The following is a 19,654-nucleotide window of genomic DNA, read 5'->3' on the forward strand; positions in this document are numbered from 1 at the left end:
AAATATGGGGAGATTATCATGTTTGGGGGTTGCCTTGCATCTATGGGTCCTGGAGACCTTGTTAAGATAGATGGACTTATGAACTCCAGCATGTACCAGGAAAACCAAAAACCAGGTTTCCTCTGCCAAGAAGTGCAAACATGAGTGAATGATGGACATTCCTGTATAACAATGATCCAAGGCAGTCACCCAAATGATTAACTGAGCAAGAAATAAATGTTTCCAACTGGTTTTCTGAATCTCCAGACATCAACACACTCAAATAATCATGACTCTCCAAAAAGCAATTAACAGATGAAAACAAAAAGACTTCAAGGACCTACTGCAATTTTGCCAGAGGGCAAAATCCCCCCCCCCTCCCCTCCCCTCCAAAGGGAAGGCCCTCTCACTTTAACTGGAACAATCCAATATGTACATGTTTTGACATTCAGGGACATTAATAAATATGGAGGGAACTGTACATTTCCACTTTTTAAAGAAAGGGGATGGCACAAAAGTTTAATTTTTGAAGAACAGATCACAATCATAAATAATCTCAAATAAAATTCTTAAGCTTCCCTTTTTGGCACTGAATTGGACCGTGGAGTGGGGAGCGCATTAAGCTTTGGGCCTGTAGCGTTATGCATACAATCACTGCAGCTGACTGACCTTAATTTTAATACATCTAACTAAATCTTCCTGTTTTACCCTTGCCTGTAAATCTATTTCTGCAGTCTTACAAAGCCAGTGAAGTCTGACCTAGGTTTTACACTGCTGCACGTTTTTTGTACACTGCTCATACTGGAAAAGGCTTTACACCACACTTTATGTACTTCCTGTTTTTGTGTTTCTTTATTGTATTTTATGTGCCCATCACCATACAGCAGGCTCATTTGGAGGAAAAATAAAATTATTTGGTAATTTACATATTACAGCAACATAGGCAGGAGAGCCCTATGAAAGTTGTGACTAATGTAATTCTGGTTGCAGGAATGAGAGAAAGCATTTGTTATAGGTGTGTATGATGAGTTAGAGTTCAAGCAAGACCAAGAAACATTTGGTTTATGGGGACACCTAGTGGCCAAATTAAATGATATGGTTTACAGAAAAACTCACTACTTGATCAGTTGTATCAGGCAGAGCAGGAATGAAAAAATGAATTGTATATTCGTATTTTCTTGTAAACAGCCCATCTTTTCCCAAGCCCAAAGCATCTATAACCAAAACCAACATCATACTGAGACTGAAACTGCACACAGGCCCTCACACACCCACACATTGAAAGAATTTATTCCTCCTTACAAAAACAATAATACAACAGAAGAGAACAGACACGGACAGCTGACAGACAACGTAACACTCTCCCCACCCCCTCCCCTGCTCTACCACTCTGTGCTGACGAAGCTCCAGAGGTAGTCGCTAACGGCGCACTTGGACTGCGTGGAGGTGTCGACATTGATGGGAGTGGTGAGGTCCTCTCCGTAGTGCACTGTGGGAAATGCAAAAATTAAAGCCTCCGACCCCCACACTGACAGATCCAGGATCAGCTTACCAACGCTTAATCACAACCCCGACCACTCTGTATAGTAAAAAAGGGTTCTGAACTAAAACCTTCACAAAATGACCACAGAAGACGTTCCCTGACCAGGTTTGATTCCTGGTTGGTACTGACAAACAGCTGTTGTGTCCTTGAGCAACAGGCTGAACCCAAAACGCTGCACAGAATGGTCCAGCTGTTTCAATGAACAATGTGTGAGACTCAGTAACCCTGGAGCCGGGTGTCCGTTGAACAGATGAATAAAGCTGTCATCCAGGATTAGTGCTTGGCAGTTGAATTCACCTTTGCCAAACCCCTCCCTTTTCAATGACAGTTAAAACGTGCTGAACAGGTGCTCCAGTGCAAATGTCTCTTATTGATCTTGTTTTATACAATGCATGCATTTTTTATTACTAATGCTTGTGTACCGTTTTATTCATTTTTTTTCAGACTATCAGCATACTTAGTTCATTGTTTTCTCAGCTTTATTATTTAATTTTGACATCTTTCTTACTGCTTCACAGATAGGTAAACAATATGGGCTGCATTTTGTTGTATGAAAGGTGCTGTACGTGTTTATAATAATAATTAATGATAATATAATGAATTAACCAACATGCTCTTGCTAATAAAGCGGTGTTTGGATAGGGTGGCCAGAGAGCAGAGCATACCTCCTTTCAGAATGCCCGGTTCACTGTCATGTTCCCACTTAATCTTAGTCACCTTGTAGTAGAGCTGAGCCAGGTATCTGCAAAAACAAAATAGCAAAACACAACCAATGTGTTACACTAACCCTCCAGCACTTTATTACTATTATTCAGTCTTTCATCGGTTGTCATCCTTATTACACTTTTCCATGCTCTAGATTTTTAATTTGTCATTTCAGACACGCTTATCCAGAGTGCTTTACAAATTATAGAACATTCTCTGTATATAATAAGGTGCACATGTACACACACACATTACATATATATACTGTATATCAACATTAAAACAGGAATCAGCAAGCAACACATTCAAAGACTGTAAATGCATTCCATGTTAAAATACTGCCACGTTCTGACTGGTGTGAAGCAATAAGATGTAAAATCAGTGTAACACACAACAATATGGGGACAGTTTAACTTCATTATTGCGGATATTCAGCTCTAATGCAAGCAATGGCAGCATCACAGTACAGCACTTTTTTTATGTGCTAGGCAGGTGTTAGTGCGTCAGCGGAGTTATGTGCTGGATGGCAGCAGTGCTATCAAGACGGGGGGGGGGGTTTAAACATGCTTACACATGTTTCTTAGGGGGGCAGTGTAGCATGGTGGTAAGGAGCAGGGCTTGTAACTGAAAGGTTGCTGGGTGGATTCTCCGCTGGGGCGCTGCTGCTGTACCCTTGGGCAAGGTACTTAACCTAGAGTTGCCTCAGTAAATATCCAGCTGTATACATGGATACTTGTAATTGCAACCTATGTAAATTGTGTCTGCTAAATGACAATGTAAAGTGATGTAAAAATGATGGTGTGTTTAGAGACTGTAATTCAGTTGGTGCATTTAGCGTAGTGTGGTTGGAACACTGAGTGTAGTATTGCTAGCGCATGGTATAGGTGCACTGATCGCAAGGCAAGTGCACTGTTGTCTCCATACATGGCAGAAGGGATGATCTCCGTTGTGTCTTCGTCCACTTCCTCCTGCAGGGTCTGGATCTCCCGTTCTGAGTCTCTCAAACTCTCTAGCTCCCTCTGCAGGAACCTGGCGCATGCGTTAAGTGCTCCAACACTTGAAAGGACAGCTCATACTACAGGTTCAGGCGTGGTGATATCCATTTACAAAACACAACACAGGGCCCCATCAAGAACTGACAATATAATCAGCTCAGTTCAAAAAGTTTGGTTCAATTCCAACTTCAAAATACCCTTTCATTTTCAATTCATGGCCAGGAGAGCTTCGCTATGTAATAAGCCCTGATCTGTGCCAGCACCCAGGAAAATGAAGGCCTTGTTAAAACAGTTTGATGACAGGCCTTGTTAAAAGGCATGATTTCAGAAATGATACAATGTCTTCTATGAACTTTTTTTCAAATACTTACTGAATAACACGCTCAGACTGCCCTGCCTCAACTTCTTTATAACATTACCAAAAATCTAATGATGAATATAAACACCAGGACAGCTGTACAAAATATGAGAAACTGTCAGATTCCTGTTCATCTTCAAGGCAATTCAGGCATTTTAGCCTCGACTGACGGGTAGCAGTGTGGCGCAGTGCTAAGGAGCAGGGTTTGTAGCTGAAAGGTTGCTGGTTTGATTCCCCACTCAGGCACTGCTGCTGTACCTTTGGGCAAGGCACTTAACCCAGAATTGCCTCAGTAAATACCCAGCTGTATAAACGGATAACATGCAAAAACTGTAACCTATGTAAGTCGCTCTGGATAAGAGCATCCGCTAAATGACAATAATGTAATGTAATGAGTGGCAGGTGTCGGCCCCACAGAGCCCCAGCCAAGCCGGGGGTGACGGTCGGGGAAGGATACTGCAGTTCTGCGTCCATGGTCTGGCTCCTGGCCACGCTGTGCTGCAGGTCCTGCTCCATACTCTCCAGCTCCCTCGCCGCCTCACTCTTCTGTCCTTCCAAGGTCAGCAGCTTCTGACCCACCTTCTCCTCTGCATGCATCAGATCTGAAGAGACAGGGGGGGAAGCTATCTGGTGAAACGCTCACCTGACCAACAAACTTCACAAGGTCAAGCTAGAGTAGGTAACTGACGTCGCGCTGATGTTTTCAAAATGCTCTGGTAAGGGTGCACCTGCTAAGGCGTTGGTGAATGTTAACAATTAAAGAATGTCAATTTTACCGCTTAAAAGCTGAGTGGTGGTTTTCTTTGTGTTGATGTGGCGGTCGAACAGGAGTAGGTGCTCCTCTCTTATTGCTCGCAAGTCATGCTCGGCTTTGCTGCTTTTGATCAGCTGGACCAACGCCTCCCCCGTCTCCTCCAGGTCCTGGAATCCCTTGTCCAGTGACACCATAGTCCTGTCTGCCGCAAACGCAACACCCGGAGACAAGAATTTGTGGACGTTCTGTGCGAAGATAAGCAATGATTTAGTCAACTGTTTATCACAGACAAATACCAGCATTAACGATGTAGTGATATGAAGATAGCTAACAAGCCGGCTAGTCGCTAGGTACCTAGTTAGTTTTAAAGTTAGCTATAAGAAAAGCCAGCATGCTAGTTACAAAACAGCAAGCAAGATGTCATGTCGTTGATTTAAAACGCCGATCGAGAGAGGTATTGTGAAATTTTACACAAAGCTTGCTTAAAAATACAAGCTCTACAAACGGTAGTCCGGCAGGTCGACTAGGCACACACAGTTGGCTAGCTAGTGTAGCTGTCCCATTGTCAACACGCCCGCTAATACAACGTTACGCAGCTTATTGTTATATGGTAGCGATATCGGTAACTATTGATACAATGCGAAACACCTAGCTTCATTTCACAATAAATAAATTAGCTCCAGGGAGCATAACTTACCCAAGGCCTGCTAATAAAGTTGCTTTTCCAACTCAAAACAGAAAGTCTCGTTTGGAAAATTCAAACCTGCCTTCCTAAACCCGCCTTTGACGTACTGAGGAATCCAAATAAAAGCTTGTCAAAATATCTACTTAATGAAACAAAAATTCAAAACAAGCTCAGTTCAAAACAAATTTAATTATATGTAATTTGATTTCGTTGTTTTAAACAAGGTAGTTAATACACACGTAATCAGTTTTTATGTAGAACGTTATCGTATTTAATGTATTTTTAGTTAGGCCTTCATTTCGGCCACCTAAAACGGGTTCTTGGCCGCCGCTGAGCTGAAGCGCAGTAAGACAATGAGCCCATATTGCCACAAGATGGCGCTACCGTAACTACAGAGGGCTGTGCCCGCTCAAACCAAACGATGTTTATGAAACTTTGGTTAAGAAAGACTATCGTAACAGAAGTTGTTGCATAATGTAAATTATCCTCAAGTTAAAATTTTTGCGAGCTAAAAGCTTCTAAAACAATGGGAAGTGTGAACACTGGTGTCCCTTCCCTTGTGATTTTTAGATACCAACAGCATATAAGTTATTTTCATAAAGTAGCATCTTTTCCAAGTGACCTGCCATCAGGATTATTGATGAAATATCATAGAAATCGGTCACGACCTCTTTTTGATTGATGAGCACTGCTGAATAAGACCACAATGTAACCATAAAAATGTAAGACAGTACTTGCTTAAATTTGTTATTCAAAATTCAAAACAAAGCACTCAGGTGTTCAGCTGAGTAGAGGCTTAGTGATGTGAACCAAGAGCATTTTATACAGTGTTGTATATAGCGCCTGAGCTCATACTGTCAAAGTTTCTTCATTGTGACTTCAGTTGTGAGATTTGTATGTTGGGGCACTGTGGTCTGTGTATATAACGTAACAGTACCACTAAGATTTGAAGATTGTAGTGGAAATGGGAAAGACCTTTGGAGTCCTATGTTCCATTCAAAAGAGAAAAAGGTCAAAGAGCAAAACCAAGTTTGTTATTCAAACCTTAAACAGGATACAGAGTTTAGTGGAGTCTAACGGTTTATTTGTCCTTCAAACAATAAATATTCAAGTGAAATCCTATACAGTGATGCCTATACATTTTTCTTGTTTTTTTTTTAACCAAATAACATTTTAAATATAGTGTACTTCAACATATGTATAATTCATGACAATATCTTAATAAATAATAGATTTTTAAAACATTATATACAATTAATAAAGAATATAATTCTCAACAAACTATGTACCTACATCACAGACATGGATTATTTTAATTAACCACAGATCATGTCCATTCATAAACATAAACCAAAGAGGCAGAATATATATATATATATATATATATATATACACAACCCAATGTTACTTTGCAAATGGTTTCACCAACATCACACAAACTAAAAATGATAAGACTATTATACTCCAAAAGAAAACGGATTTATTGTAACTATATTTGGTCAGGTTAACATTTCCACTATGCCTCTAGCTTCATTAGCAAAATATGGAAACACTGTCAGGTCAGCTGTCACTTTAAGAGCATGTATGGGACATGCTCCTGTCATGAACCTTCGAGGTGGATGGCAGTACTGTTTAAACACAGAAACATTTCCTGATCGTTCAAATGAACATGGAATGTACATGTACATTGCTGGAATGTTAACCTGACCAAATTTGTGGTTTGCCTGAATCATATTTCTTTTGGAGCACAGCTGTGAGGGTGCAAGTTACGCTTCTTGAATACTCTCATTGACGGAATTTCATAAAGGTTTAAAAATGCAAGACATCAAATGCACAAAGCCTTCCGAAAATGTGAGTAATGTTTAAAAAAATGTATAAAGAATTTTCGTAATCATAAGCATGGCTTGCAAACTCCCTGGTAACAAGAACTAGAAATTCATCCCTAGCATACACAAAATGGTCTTAATATCAAGATAAATTGCATTACGTAGGCCCTAAGAAAAGTGTTAACTTCTGTGCAAAAAAAAAGAGAAAAAGTTAAATTCATATGTTTAAGGATGCTTCCTCTGAAACATAAATTAATTTAAATCTTACACAACTTTAGGACTATGAATACTTAATATTCTTTCGTAGCATGAAACATTAGGCCAGAAGAGGATAGTAATAATATCCGGGTGACTGTCTCAAAGACTGAGGGCGTCTAAGCCTGAAACTTAAGGCTGGACTCCATCTGGCGTTCAAGCAGTTCCACTACGTGGGGAATTCGCGCGGCGCGGGCGACGTCCAAAGCCGTGTCCCCACTCGTGTCTTGGTGACTCAGGTTGGAACGGGGCGCCAGAAACTCCACCACGTCGGTGTGGCCCTCTCGGATGGCTATGTGGATGGGCAGAGCTCCGGCGTTGTCTGGCGTGTTGACGGACGCTCCGAACTCCACCAGAACTCGCAGCGTGTCCACGAATCCGGTCCGAGCTGCGTCGTGTGCTGGCGTGACACCGTGGCGGTCCTGCACGTTTGCATTGGCGCCATGCTCCAGCAGTAGACACGCGACGTTGGTGCTGCCCATCATCATCACCTGGATTTAGAGGAAGAACGCACGATCACTGTATCCTGTTTGTTTTCACCCTAGAACTACCAATAAATGCTGCAAACCGAAGCACACGCAGTAACAGCTGTCGCAGTTAAGTCATTAGGTTGTTTATTGCATGAATTGATTCACCACCACGAATGCTGCTTTGTAGGATATAGCCAGCTATCTACGCAATTGTTCAGTTATTTCCACAATACACTGTCACTGAAAACTTAAATAGTTTCACCTGGATGGACACCTCCCTACGGCACGAGCTCCTATGAAACATTGTAGCCAACTAGAGGGACGTGTAGCCTACCTTAATGCTTAAGTCCGCGCTGGAAGGCACGTCTACAAGCTAGTTAGCTACAACATTTTAGCTGGTATAATACCAATATCTATAAATATAATATGGAGGCTACTGACAATTGCAGCTAGCGAACTATTATATTAAACTGCAAGCAATGAAAGCCACATACGAACGGGGACAACCAATCGTCTTTCTCGATTATTTACAAGGACGTATAAATTGGGGCGGAATTCTAACACTGACGTACCTGAAGAGCGGTCTTGCCGAATTCGTTCACTGTGTCAGGATGTACGCGATGTTCCTCCAGCATCCTCCGTACCTCCTGCACCTTTCCTCTCGCTGCGGCTGTGCTCAAATTCTTGCCGGCATCCCTTTCGCTCAGAACCATAGCTGTGGATTTGTTTGTCTAAATCGATTCGAGTTCTCCTTTTTCAATAATTCAAAAGATTAATGTAGTTGTCTTCGTCTCACTGTTCGTCAACCGGACATTTATCCACAGATGTCCAGACTTCGTTTAATTCAGCTTTGTCAATTTTGTTTGTTCGCTTGCATTCAATCGATAGCTCCCTACTCAGCTTAAATGAAACGCGCTTCTGTTATTTCAGTTCGCTATCTCGAGACTAACTAGGAAATACTTTTTCAAAAACATGGAAATAGATCGACTGCCATTTATCTAGCGAACTATATTTTACCAGCTTTGTTCGTTGTACCTCGGCCGTTATTTTTTCCTCTCCCTTTTGGTTTCTCAGTCCGAGTAAACAACATTTCAAATAAACCACAAACCAAAATATTTAGCAGACTTCAATTGCAGAGCCGGTTGTTGAAGACTTTTAATTTGCGCGCTGAGATACCAGCTAGGGGTTAAACCCAACCACAATCTGAGGAACACTCGAGAGACACCACTGAACCAATCGGAATCCACCGAACGGGTATTGCAACTCCATATTTGGTAAAAGGGGTGGAGGGATTCCTAGGTTGCTACAGTGTCACCGTGGTAACGCCCATACTCCACCAATGAGAAGTATGCCGTAGAAGGCGGGCTATTCGACGATAGTTGTATTTTGAGTTCATTTTCATTCATTCTCCTCCGCTGTAGTAGTAGTAAACGTCAAATGTATGCAAAAAAGGCGGGTTACAGTGTCATAGTTAAATTGACAGTTAGCTCGATTGCACAATGTCATACCCGGCACCCGAAAAGGTAGATAGTTAGAGGATACAATGAAATAATTTATTCATTCTTTTCAGCTTTTTGGAAAAAAAAAAAAAAATTGGAAACAAAAAGTATTTAAAGCTCGAGTTCCTTTGCTTCAGAACAGAGAAAATAGATGATAAAATAGTATGACTTATTTAAAAAGTGTACCATAAAAGCTATTTTAAAGAGTCAGCTTTTATGTAAAACAGTAGTGAAGATTCCAACCTTGCATAACCCATAGGAGCTTCCAATATGTAAAATAGGACTGCCTTAAGTACAGCACTGAATAAAAACAAGGCCCTGTTTTTTTAAAAGACAACTTCCACATAACAAGTGTTTGCAAAAATAATTTATATGGAAATATAAGTAGCCTAAATTTATCAAATATCTTAAAACTCATTTGCATTCTAGAAATTAGAATAGGGGATAATTTGCAGAATAGTGCTTTGACATTTCCCTGCTGTGACTAAGTGAGAACCAAGGCAATTCAGACTGGAGCCAGCTGACTGGTGCAGAAATTTCTCAATCACTTCTGTGTTTGGTGACTGAGGAGAAGAGGTCTGGGATTAGGCAGGCAGCAGATCTAGGTGTTGGTCCGCAGCTGGTAATCTGAATGAAACGAGGAAGGAAAATAACGATGATGGCAAGGTTGAGAATGAGTTCTATTTAACAGTCTGAAAATTGGGCGAGTTCAAAAACTATACTTGCTTATAATTGTATAGTCTCATTATTGTTTTGTTTTATCTGTTTCTCTCACAGAGTGACAAAAATATTTTTTTTTCACTGATTTTGTTGGCCAGACTTGCTGTACAATGTCATAATCAGAGCTGATGTTTCACTCATGCATTTGGGATTGATTGTAGTTTAGAAGAGAGAGTAACGGAAACATATGGTAAGAAATGCCATACCTCCACTCTTTGTGATGTACCTGACCCAGGGCAAGGCCTGGTAGCCACTCTTCTCTATAATTTTCATATAGCGCACCTTGAAAAAAAAAAAAGTTGTGGTCAGTCATTCAAGTGGACTGTTTGTGCAAATTCTATTGCATTCTGAACCACAGGAAACATTTTTTTCTTTTTTCATTAGACTGGTGAGATTAATAACTATTTAGTCCCAGTAAAATGTGCTTTCACTTTTAATGAGTTACCACTCAGCTACGAACGTACACAAACACACATGCATACACACACACACACACACACACACACACACACACACACACACACACACACACACACCTGTATCCCAGACACAGTAAAGTAGGGGATCTCGAAGTTGACAGTGATGGGTGGCTTCCCCTCAGCCTCCTCGTTCTCCACGCTGGGAAGCCCAAAGTGGGCGCGCATGAGGTACTCCTTCCCCCCCTGAAGAGAGGAAGAGATGTGATGTCTGTCTGTATATGTGTCAGGGAGGGAGAGTGAGACCAGAGGGCAGCAGAGAAAAATAACAAAAAAGAGAACCACATGGCAAAGCAGGAATGGTCCGAAATAAAACTGAACACAGACTGAACAAGCACTGTTTGGAGGTGGAGACTTTTTTGAGGATTTTCTTTACACTTTCTCCCATTTTGCCCAGTCTGGAATCACCAATTATGTTACATGAAGTTTGACTCCCTGCAACACCTGTTGTGGCCATGCAGGAATGCTGAAATGAGATGAATGCAGGCCTCTGATACACAGCAGAGTGAATGCTGTATGTAGGATAGGCGCATCTCCACCACGGTTGTCTGGATCAGTCAGTGAGGGACACTGCTTTTCCACGGCCACCTCCTCCAGGCTCAGCCAAAAGGAGAAACTCAATACTCAGTTTGGCAAAGAGCATTAAAACAGAGACAAATAGCAGCTATCACACAAAAAACAAGCCCACTTCGAACCTCTTGTGATGTAACACAACCTGTTTTTTCACAATGGAAGCAACACAGATTCTAAAGATTGTACCATTGGAAAAACACAACGCTCACAGCGAATAGGTGCATCCGAGCATTATCGACCCTTGTCTGGTTTTAGCAATGAACAGCTCTGTTTCAGCCCTTCAGCATCTGATACCACCACATATTTTACTGCAGGCTCTCGGGGATCGTGGGCATGCAAACTGCCCTCATGATGATTACCTCACAAAACTCTACCTTATTTCAGAGTCCCCACACAAAACACTGGCAGTGTGGTTGTGTGAACCTGTGCACTTACTGGGAAAGACTTGATGGTCCACACCACCAGGTTCTTCTCTGGAACATATTTGGCGTGGCCCGTGCTGGTCTTGAATTTGGGGGAGTCTGCATCGCTGGGCACTGGCACATTAATCTCTACGTTATTGGCCACGGACTGCTTTTTGAACTGGCCCCTTGCCTGCAAGCAAGTGAATATCGAAGTTACCCTCATGGACAGATTTACACTATGTGTCCCTAGCTCCTCGATTTCCTTTTGCCTGGAATCAAGTGGGCTTTAATGAACTGTGTCACACCTTATATTACCACACAAATCTTCACAAAGCATGTATAGCCCCTTTATGAGCACAGCATTGCTACTTTATAAATTGGTCAGAAACACCTGCAGACCTTTACAATGTGTGACGCAATGAATCCATGTATATTAAACATGTTCCATTTTAAATGTCAGGTGTCACAAAGCATAACGTTTGCTTATGGTTGATTGTTGAAGTGGTAGTAGGACCTATAACATAGAGGTTGCTGCTTCAGTTCCCCTCTGGGGCACTGCCTCATTAATTGCACCCCAATTTCCTCAGTAAATATCCAGCTGTATAAACTGTAACCTATGTAAGTTGTGCTGGATAAGAGCATGTGCTAAATGACAATAATGTAATGTAAAACTGTGCTCTTTCCAGCTCATACATTCAATAACGATAATAACTGTAAAATAAAGAATGTGTTGTAAAAGCAGTGAGGCCCAGACAGCCCAAGCATTTCCTACCTTTACCATGATCTCCACTCGACTGTGAGAGAACCTCTCAATGACCGACTCGATCCAGATCAGGGGCTTCACCTGCAACGACAGCACAGAACCCGTTGACAGGGTCACAGGAGTAAACAGTCATTTGAGTGGCACGGTAACATGGATGCGTGGGACTGGCTGCGTGGGCAGGCGGGAGGGGGGAGGTCTGGCTCACGTGAGTGTTGATGCGGTAGGACATGAGCTCCGACTCCCCGTCGGGTGGGATGAAGGAGATGGTGCGGTCGTTCTCGAACCGGGACAGGCGCACGCACTGGTGGAACTTGACGTCCTCCATCATCACCGACTTCCCCCTGTCCCCTGGACACACACACACACACACACACACACACACACACACACACACACACACACAGAGATCAAACAACAGAAAAATCGCCAGGGAGGAACAACGCATCAAAATGTCTTGCATACAATACCCTCTATTCATACTCCTTGTTAAACAGGAACAATAAACATAATGTAAGCATGCAAGTATTGGAACTGTTTCCCTGCTAAAGAAAAATGTTCAAAATGCTTTATGTTGATCTTCATAGCAATACACAGAGTAAAGTCTTAATGTTCACAGTGAATCGTATTCCAAAAACACAAAGGCAGTGTGTGTATATGAAAAGTACATGCAATAGCACCCTTGCTTTTAACCTTTTAATACAAAGTCTGAGTGTGGTACACTGAACAGCTCTGACAAGGAAAGAGGAGATGGTAGAGACATAGGAGTCTTAGAGAGACGTGGTTGCCGCGTTGGAGGGACACTTACGGCCAGTGAGAGAGAACAGCACGCGGTCGTTGAGTCCCAGACGCAGCTCTGGCATCCCGGACAGCATGGTCTTCAGCTTGATGCTGCCCACAATGTCGCTGCTCATCACATTTCCATTGGCGTTTACCTGTTCACAGGTAAGCAAAGTTCAACCGATTCAGGCACGAGTGTTTTCCCGTTTTCAGCTGAAATGGTGACAATATTCACCGATTCACAGATTAGTTCATGACACAAGAACTAACACACCCAGATCAACAAGGTAATCTCAACTAGTTAATTAAAAAGTGTACACTTTCAACAGTGATTTTTTATTTACTCATGGATTTCTGTACCCCTTAAACTCACCAGCACGTTAATGGATTCAATGACATCAATGAAGACCTCATTCTTCTTGTACTTGATGCCCTCTGACCTCCAGGACACTGCGTTGGTAACCGTGGTGGGCACCTTGCTCTTGGCCACCTCCAGCTTGTTGCCCTCCTGGGTGATGTACCTGCAGTGTGGCCCAGTCCGTCATTCACAGTAAACATTCTGAGGCATACAGTACACCACTGCCTAGCAAAGCACACCTGTGTTCCTCACAACACGCCTGTGGTTTCTGCGTACTGCGCGTTGCGTGGTGTGTGTGTGTGTGTTCGTATAGGCTGAGGAGTCTGGACTCACTCCTGCAGGATCTTGCTGTCGGTGGTCTGGGGGAAGCCGAAGTCCATCAGCTCGTCCAGCAGCTCGTAGATGATGACAAAGTTATCCTGAATGCTCTCCTCCTCCAGCTCTTTGAAGTACTCTGTGAACACCTGCCATGCACACACACATGAATACACACATACATACATGCATGCACACATGCACACACATGTGAACACACACATGGACACACACCCATATACGTGCACACAAACAGGAATACACAATACACACATTCATACAATCAGGCATACATACATGCACAGACACACACACACACACACACAGAAACATACACACATATGCACACATAAACAAACAGGCACGCACACACAAGAATATAAGGAATAACATCTATATTGTCCATTTGCATAAAAATTCATTTAGCGTTAGGCTTACATACAGTAACAACAACAGAGCAACATTCACAGATTACATTTATCAAAGATAAGGCAAAAATGAGGCACAAGAAGGACAAGAAGAGACAAATGTGTGATTTTATATGCACACACATGTACAGGCAAATGCAGGCACATACACACACATACACATGTGTAGGCACGCACACACACGTCCACACAGACACCCATAAAACACCAAACCACATGGATTATACAACTATTTCTCACTCTTCCATCAGAAAACAAGGCTAACATAGATAAAACACCTAAAGAAGATCAGGTGATTACACTGTCTTTTAGAGTCTAATATTTCATTCATACCGTAACAAAAAACAAAGGTCAAATGTAAGCTTCCATAAACTTTGACCTGCATGAACTTGTTGAATGACCCACTATTAGCCTTAATCATATTGCTCAGCCTAGTGCAACTAGCTTATGAACTCAAAGACATTTGCAACGACCAGTCACACTGTGTACTTTCCATAATGCTTTTGAGAATAATACATCAGAATTCATCAACTTACTCAGACAATCAGAAACCATGCACTAATGACTGAAGTGCTATTGCTGCATTATTAATCTAAATTAAATAGGACACATCTTAGCATTAATGAACATTCTAAAAAAGAGGGGATAACATATTTGGTACCCATGACTCACCTCCACCAGTTTGTACAGGAAGGCGTAGATTAAAGAAGCGTTGGCATTCTTATTAGTTGTGGCCACCACTGCATTGTGGGCTATGTCAAGGTTCACAAAGAGACTTCAAATCTGTTGCGCCAGACAGCCAGTCAAAACCATTTGGTCACCCTGTTGACCTCCTAAGGTTGTCCTTAAATAGCACTGCAAGGTTTATTTATCCATTATAACACTGTGGTCAATAAGATCAAAGGTAACTCTGCTACAACACCCTACCGAGACTACAGTTCCAACCTGCCACACAATTCTGCAAGTGTCCCAAACCCATGTTTCCTAGCCCTGCTTCTGGGCATCTCTGCATATGTAGGTATCACTCCAGCTAAGGTGATCTTTACTTGACTTTGATTGACCTTTTAACTGAATACTGATGTAGATTTGACATCCCTGGATAGGTATCTGCTGTTCGTCCCTTTTGAAGCAAAAGTGCAAGTTGGGAGGGTACCAGTAAAGGTAGGTCTTACCATTACCTCTGTTCAGGTGTGAACCTTAAATTGTTGATAAATTACTCTGTCCTATATTACATACAATATAGTCAGCTTCATTGAGTAACGTTAAATAGTTGTTCAGTGAACTTTTTTAAGGCCCAGAAAAACGAATTGAGTGCCACTGAAACAGCTGCTCAAAATTTGGTTAAGGGGCAGCTATTAGCTAAAACTGTTGACAGAAAAACATTGCTGTTTTACTAACACGAATGCAGCTTTGAAACATTTTCATACAGGACTTCTTGTTGATTACTTTATATTATTATACCAGTATTTATTATATGAACAGTAGGAAAAAGACAAACAAAAGGATACAGTAGAGATTGCTGTGCTTTATCCAGAGGAAGTGAACATTTCCATGAGTGATGACAGGACAGAGAAGCCCCTCCTCTTCCTGTTGCAAGAGAAGGGGCAGGAAATGGTCGATCTCCGTCATGTCTACATCCCCCTTGTAGTTGCGACAGATCAGCACCTGTGGATTTGGGAAAAGGGAGAGGGGGAGTTCAGTGAAGACTGGGGGGATGGGGAGAGGGGGCAGAGGTGGAAACCAGGCACTCTAACGTAGTCTGGGGCTCATTTGGGGATATCCAGGCACTGGACACTGAGAAGCAACAGGAGTGTTGGTCTACCACTGTCCCTCGGCCCCAACAACTTGGACCAAATCCAGAGAACTAACTCAAATACAGCAGAGGAACTAAGGTCTTCAAGACTGGAAATTGGGTTGAAATTCTAAGCTCCCCCACATCTTTAGTCAGCTCCACTGCCATCTGAAACTGACACCTTTCGCACAGATGTGGAGTAAAATGGTCAGGGAACTGGACATGCAACCATGAGGGTATCCGATAATGAAATTAATAACAGGCTTGTTTTTCAGGAGTATCAATGCCAAACAGACTCTGCAGAGATTCTCTGTTCTCTGTACATGCTATAGAGTGGGCATAGCACTGGTGTAGTGCACTCTGAATATCAACTGAAGGAACTAACTGAAGGAACTATCCAGAAGTGTGTGAATCTGCTCATAATCTAAGTGGTATTGATTCACCTGCCACACCCAATTTCAAATGTTTGCCATTGTCAAGGGCGTAATAGCTCCATGGTCTCTTTAGTGTCGTGGACCTGGGTGTTGTCAGGGCTCTTCATACAAGGATATCATGGCTACTTTGTTTAAGATGAATTTCCATCACACAGGTAATTCCCCTCACGCACCCAGAATCACTGTGTTTTAGAACCCCCGTGATTCGGGTTTTTTCGTCAACAACAAACAATTACAATGCGAAAAGGTACATGAGATACAACACATAACTAAAAGGGGAAATAATCCAATAAAATCGATGTATCAGATGTCGTGTGTCCACAGTGGTCGGTATTTGGAACTGGTTCCACAGGTTCTAAAGGAGAGCCCTTGGAACTTGCTCTGCAGGTTCTGTATTTGCCTTTGGACCACATACAATCGAATCGTTGAATTTCAGCTGTCAAGAAACAGACACGCACCCCCGCTAAGGACAAAATAACTAATTCATGACTGTGGTTTAAAAAGCAGAATGGAAAGCTCAGGCTGAAGTGGTGTAGGCGAAACGCGTACCCATATCAATTTGGCAACACGTATAAACACTGTCCTTACCTTTCCTTTCACATCGAGCACGAACACGGCCGAGGCAGACATGGTCAGTAGTAATAAAAAGGAGTCAGTTAAAACTTTGTCACATACAGTAAAAACACTTAAGTTTTCAGATATGTATCATTTCCTCACAAAGCTGTTGAAAGTTTAATTGTTTAATGTGCCCATGTATTCCGTTGTTTCCTTGTTCCGGAGCGGTGGTGTGCCAACGTCATCGGGGTGCAGGTAAAACATTCATTTCTGCCTCTGCACTCACCTGGGCCACGGGAAAAAGCGTTGAAGGTAGCCGACGCACATCGCAAGAGGCAGATATATGATTTTATTTTAAAGTTAACAGTATACCAAATTCAGTAACACAAAAATACATCACGGTGATTGGTGAAACAAATATTTTGTTTGTTGCCAACGAACATGCTTTATTAGATTGGCAGCAGATGTATTCGAACGGTGGATTTTTATAAACGGTTGTTTGCCTTATTTCCTCGGTTATTTTAGCGTGTGTTATTATGACTGACTTAACATCCATACTTCAGAATTAGTATAATTACTTGCAATGCAGCACGTCCAGAACCGAATTAATCGAAATGTTGGTAAAAACAAGAAAACGTACTACGCCCTTAAATTATGGTGTCAGTGTCGCAATGTCGCCACGCGGGGGCGCGATAGGTTAATTTATCGGTGTGTATTTTGACCTTGTGCGTTGTGGGTGCGTTGGTCATACGCTCTTCCGTTTTATAATGTACAGTTCAAGCACATATAAATATAGAGATTTTTTTTTACATCAGAGCAGCTTTGATTAATCTATTCAATTTCAGGTAGATCCTCTAAAACATATCTCAGCGATTCTCAGAAGCTATCATAAATAAACACGAGACAGAAAGGCTTATATTCAGTGGTGGGAAAGCAGTTCAAAATCGAATCACACATATACAGTTTAACTGTGGGGTATAACTACAGAGATAATCAGATAAATGCAGACAGCCAAAGGTCCAGATGAACTCTTTTGAGGTGAGCACGCTAAACATATTGGCTGAGGATGTTTGAGGCTGTATCCATGTGTATTTTAATGATAAGAATCATTTTTGGTTTTGTATTAACCCAAGACATAATACCCCAAAACGTAATTCGCTTAACTAGTGCAGTAATGTATATTTTAATGATAAATTTTTAGTGATACATTTCAATGGTTGATGTATATTTTAACGATAAGGATAATTTTTCAGTTTTGTATTAACCCAAGACACAATATCACAAAATGTTATTCCCCAAACCAGCAGAGCAATTCTGACCATCAGAGATATAAAAAGTAGTATTTTTGGAATCAAACTGTTGGTGCAAACCTAAGCCAGGTTGAGCAGGCCGATTTTGCCCTTGAACTTTCATAAGTTGAAAGGAATAACCTTCCCCTATACATTATCTTCAGATCCCCCTGGATAACATGATGATAGGAAAAGCAACCATCATTTATTTATACTTTTATGTTTACTACAGAATTCCATATCTTGATTAATATTTTTTTTCAATCTCCTTCACATACTGTTTTGTCCTTCCTGGTCTCTCTGATCAAGACTGGCATGGCTGGTTTACATGCTGTTTTTACAGTGTTGAGTAGAAAGTCTCTGTCAAAAACGTTTCACACCCCAGCACAAGTTAACAGGGGACTGGGGTGAGTGATGCAGTTTGTGTCAATGTTTTGGTGCTGACAGACACACCACACATAAAATAGCAGAGGGAAAAATGTTTGCTAAACTGTGAAACACAGGACCTGGCTTGAGCAGAGCCACAACCACACCAACTGCTAGAGAGTGACACCTGCTCTCCAGCCAACCACTTTACTAAGCCTTCAGCTGGGGAGGTGGGGCTTGTTAGCTGATGGCTGGCTACCAGACACACAGAATTACAATTATCCAGGTTTGGATGAAGCTGGCTCAATAAGATCTATTATTTGGAAAGATGGTACACATTAACAGAGAGGATCCTCAGTTTAACATATGCAAACATTTGACGGTTTAAAATATAATTAACATGTTGCTGAAATTTTGTTATCAGTAGTTCTGGGGGCAGGTGAAGACTCTTTGCACTGACAGCTTCCTCTTAAATGCGACTGGCATAGATTCTTTGATGCTACCTGCTTCCCTAAGCTATAAAATGTCATAAAATAGATTATAGGGAAAGTCCCTCAGTACCAAGACTGGCTGTATTCTCCAATGCCAATGCAAAGACAAAGGTGAGCATGGAGATGCTTGTGTGTACTACTGCATAGTAGCCATTGTTCAAGAGATTTGTATATCAAGGGAATTAGTTGTGCCAGCTGTGGGAGCTTTACACAAGCGAGACAAAGCAAAAAAACACTGGACAGTGTGCAAAATTTTGATCAAACGGTCACTGCTGACACAGTTATACCGACTGCATTTAACAGGACACACGTTAATAAAGTGTGCACATTAATTATTTCACACTACAGAGTCTGTCTGACTCTTTAAAAGAGCACATTTAAAAGTTCTTTGATCTTGCCGTAACCTTGGCAGCGAAAGAGCTAGCATGCACATCTGCGGGAAGCAGAACGCAGCCGGGGGGGGAGCGAACCCTGTCCTCCCGCGACCCTCGGCCCTGCTTCGCCCCCACGCTGCGCTCCCCCGGATACCAGAGGGAGCCAAGTAACCCCCCGGCCCCCACGTACAGGCCTGGCAGACGTTCAGAATCAACAGGCGACTTCAGGATGCAGTCACGGTGCAGGGTCCTCCGAGCAAAAGCCTCTTCTTCCTCGCTGATTTCGACCGCACCGTTCGACGCACGTGTGGCTGATTTTGTTCCAAGGCAGATCTGTGACTCTGCGGAAGGAGCGTGCCTGCTCTGTAGCTGAGGCCAGGCAGCATCCATTATTACATCATTTACTCGCTTAGGAGAGGCCTGTACCCATTGGTATGCTGTATCAAACATACAGCACATTCATTCATGCA

The 19,654-nt window shown here is 42.1% G+C and overlaps 3 protein-coding genes across 3 annotated transcripts; all 3 read right to left on the reverse strand.

Moving 5' to 3' along the window:
• Positions 1-1,361: 1,361 nt before the first annotated feature.
• On the reverse strand, positions 1,362-5,102 carry spc24 (SPC24 component of NDC80 kinetochore complex). The gene is made up of 6 exons (XM_036553594.1): positions 5,032-5,102; positions 4,357-4,536; positions 4,038-4,182; positions 3,152-3,256; positions 2,188-2,264; positions 1,362-1,468 (listed from the first exon to the last, which is right to left on the reverse strand). Exons 2-6 carry the CDS (start codon positions 4,526-4,528, stop codon positions 1,362-1,364), a joined length of 606 nt encoding a protein of 201 aa, XP_036409487.1. The 5' UTR covers positions 4,529-4,536; positions 5,032-5,102.
• A 2,097-nt stretch (positions 5,103-7,199) lies between these two features.
• LOC118795095 (cyclin-dependent kinase 4 inhibitor D-like) lies at positions 7,200-8,283 on the reverse strand. The gene is made up of 2 exons (XM_036553454.1): positions 8,143-8,283; positions 7,200-7,591 (listed from the first exon to the last, which is right to left on the reverse strand). Exons 1-2 carry the CDS (start codon positions 8,281-8,283, stop codon positions 7,220-7,222), a joined length of 513 nt encoding a protein of 170 aa, XP_036409347.1. The 3' UTR covers positions 7,200-7,219.
• A 1,058-nt stretch (positions 8,284-9,341) lies between these two features.
• On the reverse strand, positions 9,342-16,905 carry LOC118794779 (AP-1 complex subunit mu-2). The gene is made up of 12 exons (XM_036553045.1): positions 16,698-16,905; positions 15,392-15,548; positions 14,556-14,623; positions 13,474-13,604; positions 13,156-13,303; positions 12,811-12,937; positions 12,211-12,353; positions 12,015-12,086; positions 11,274-11,432; positions 10,326-10,451; positions 9,996-10,071; positions 9,342-9,696 (listed from the first exon to the last, which is right to left on the reverse strand). The coding sequence occupies exons 1-12, from the start codon at positions 16,737-16,739 to the stop codon at positions 9,671-9,673; spliced, it is 1,275 nt and encodes a 424-aa protein (XP_036408938.1). The 5' UTR covers positions 16,740-16,905; the 3' UTR covers positions 9,342-9,670.
• Positions 16,906-19,654: the final 2,749 nt, after the last annotated feature.

Source organism: Megalops cyprinoides, chromosome 19 (assembly GCF_013368585.1).
Source record: "Megalops cyprinoides isolate fMegCyp1 chromosome 19, fMegCyp1.pri, whole genome shotgun sequence".
In the NCBI taxonomy this organism is placed as follows: Eukaryota; Metazoa; Chordata; class Actinopteri; order Elopiformes; family Megalopidae; genus Megalops; species Megalops cyprinoides.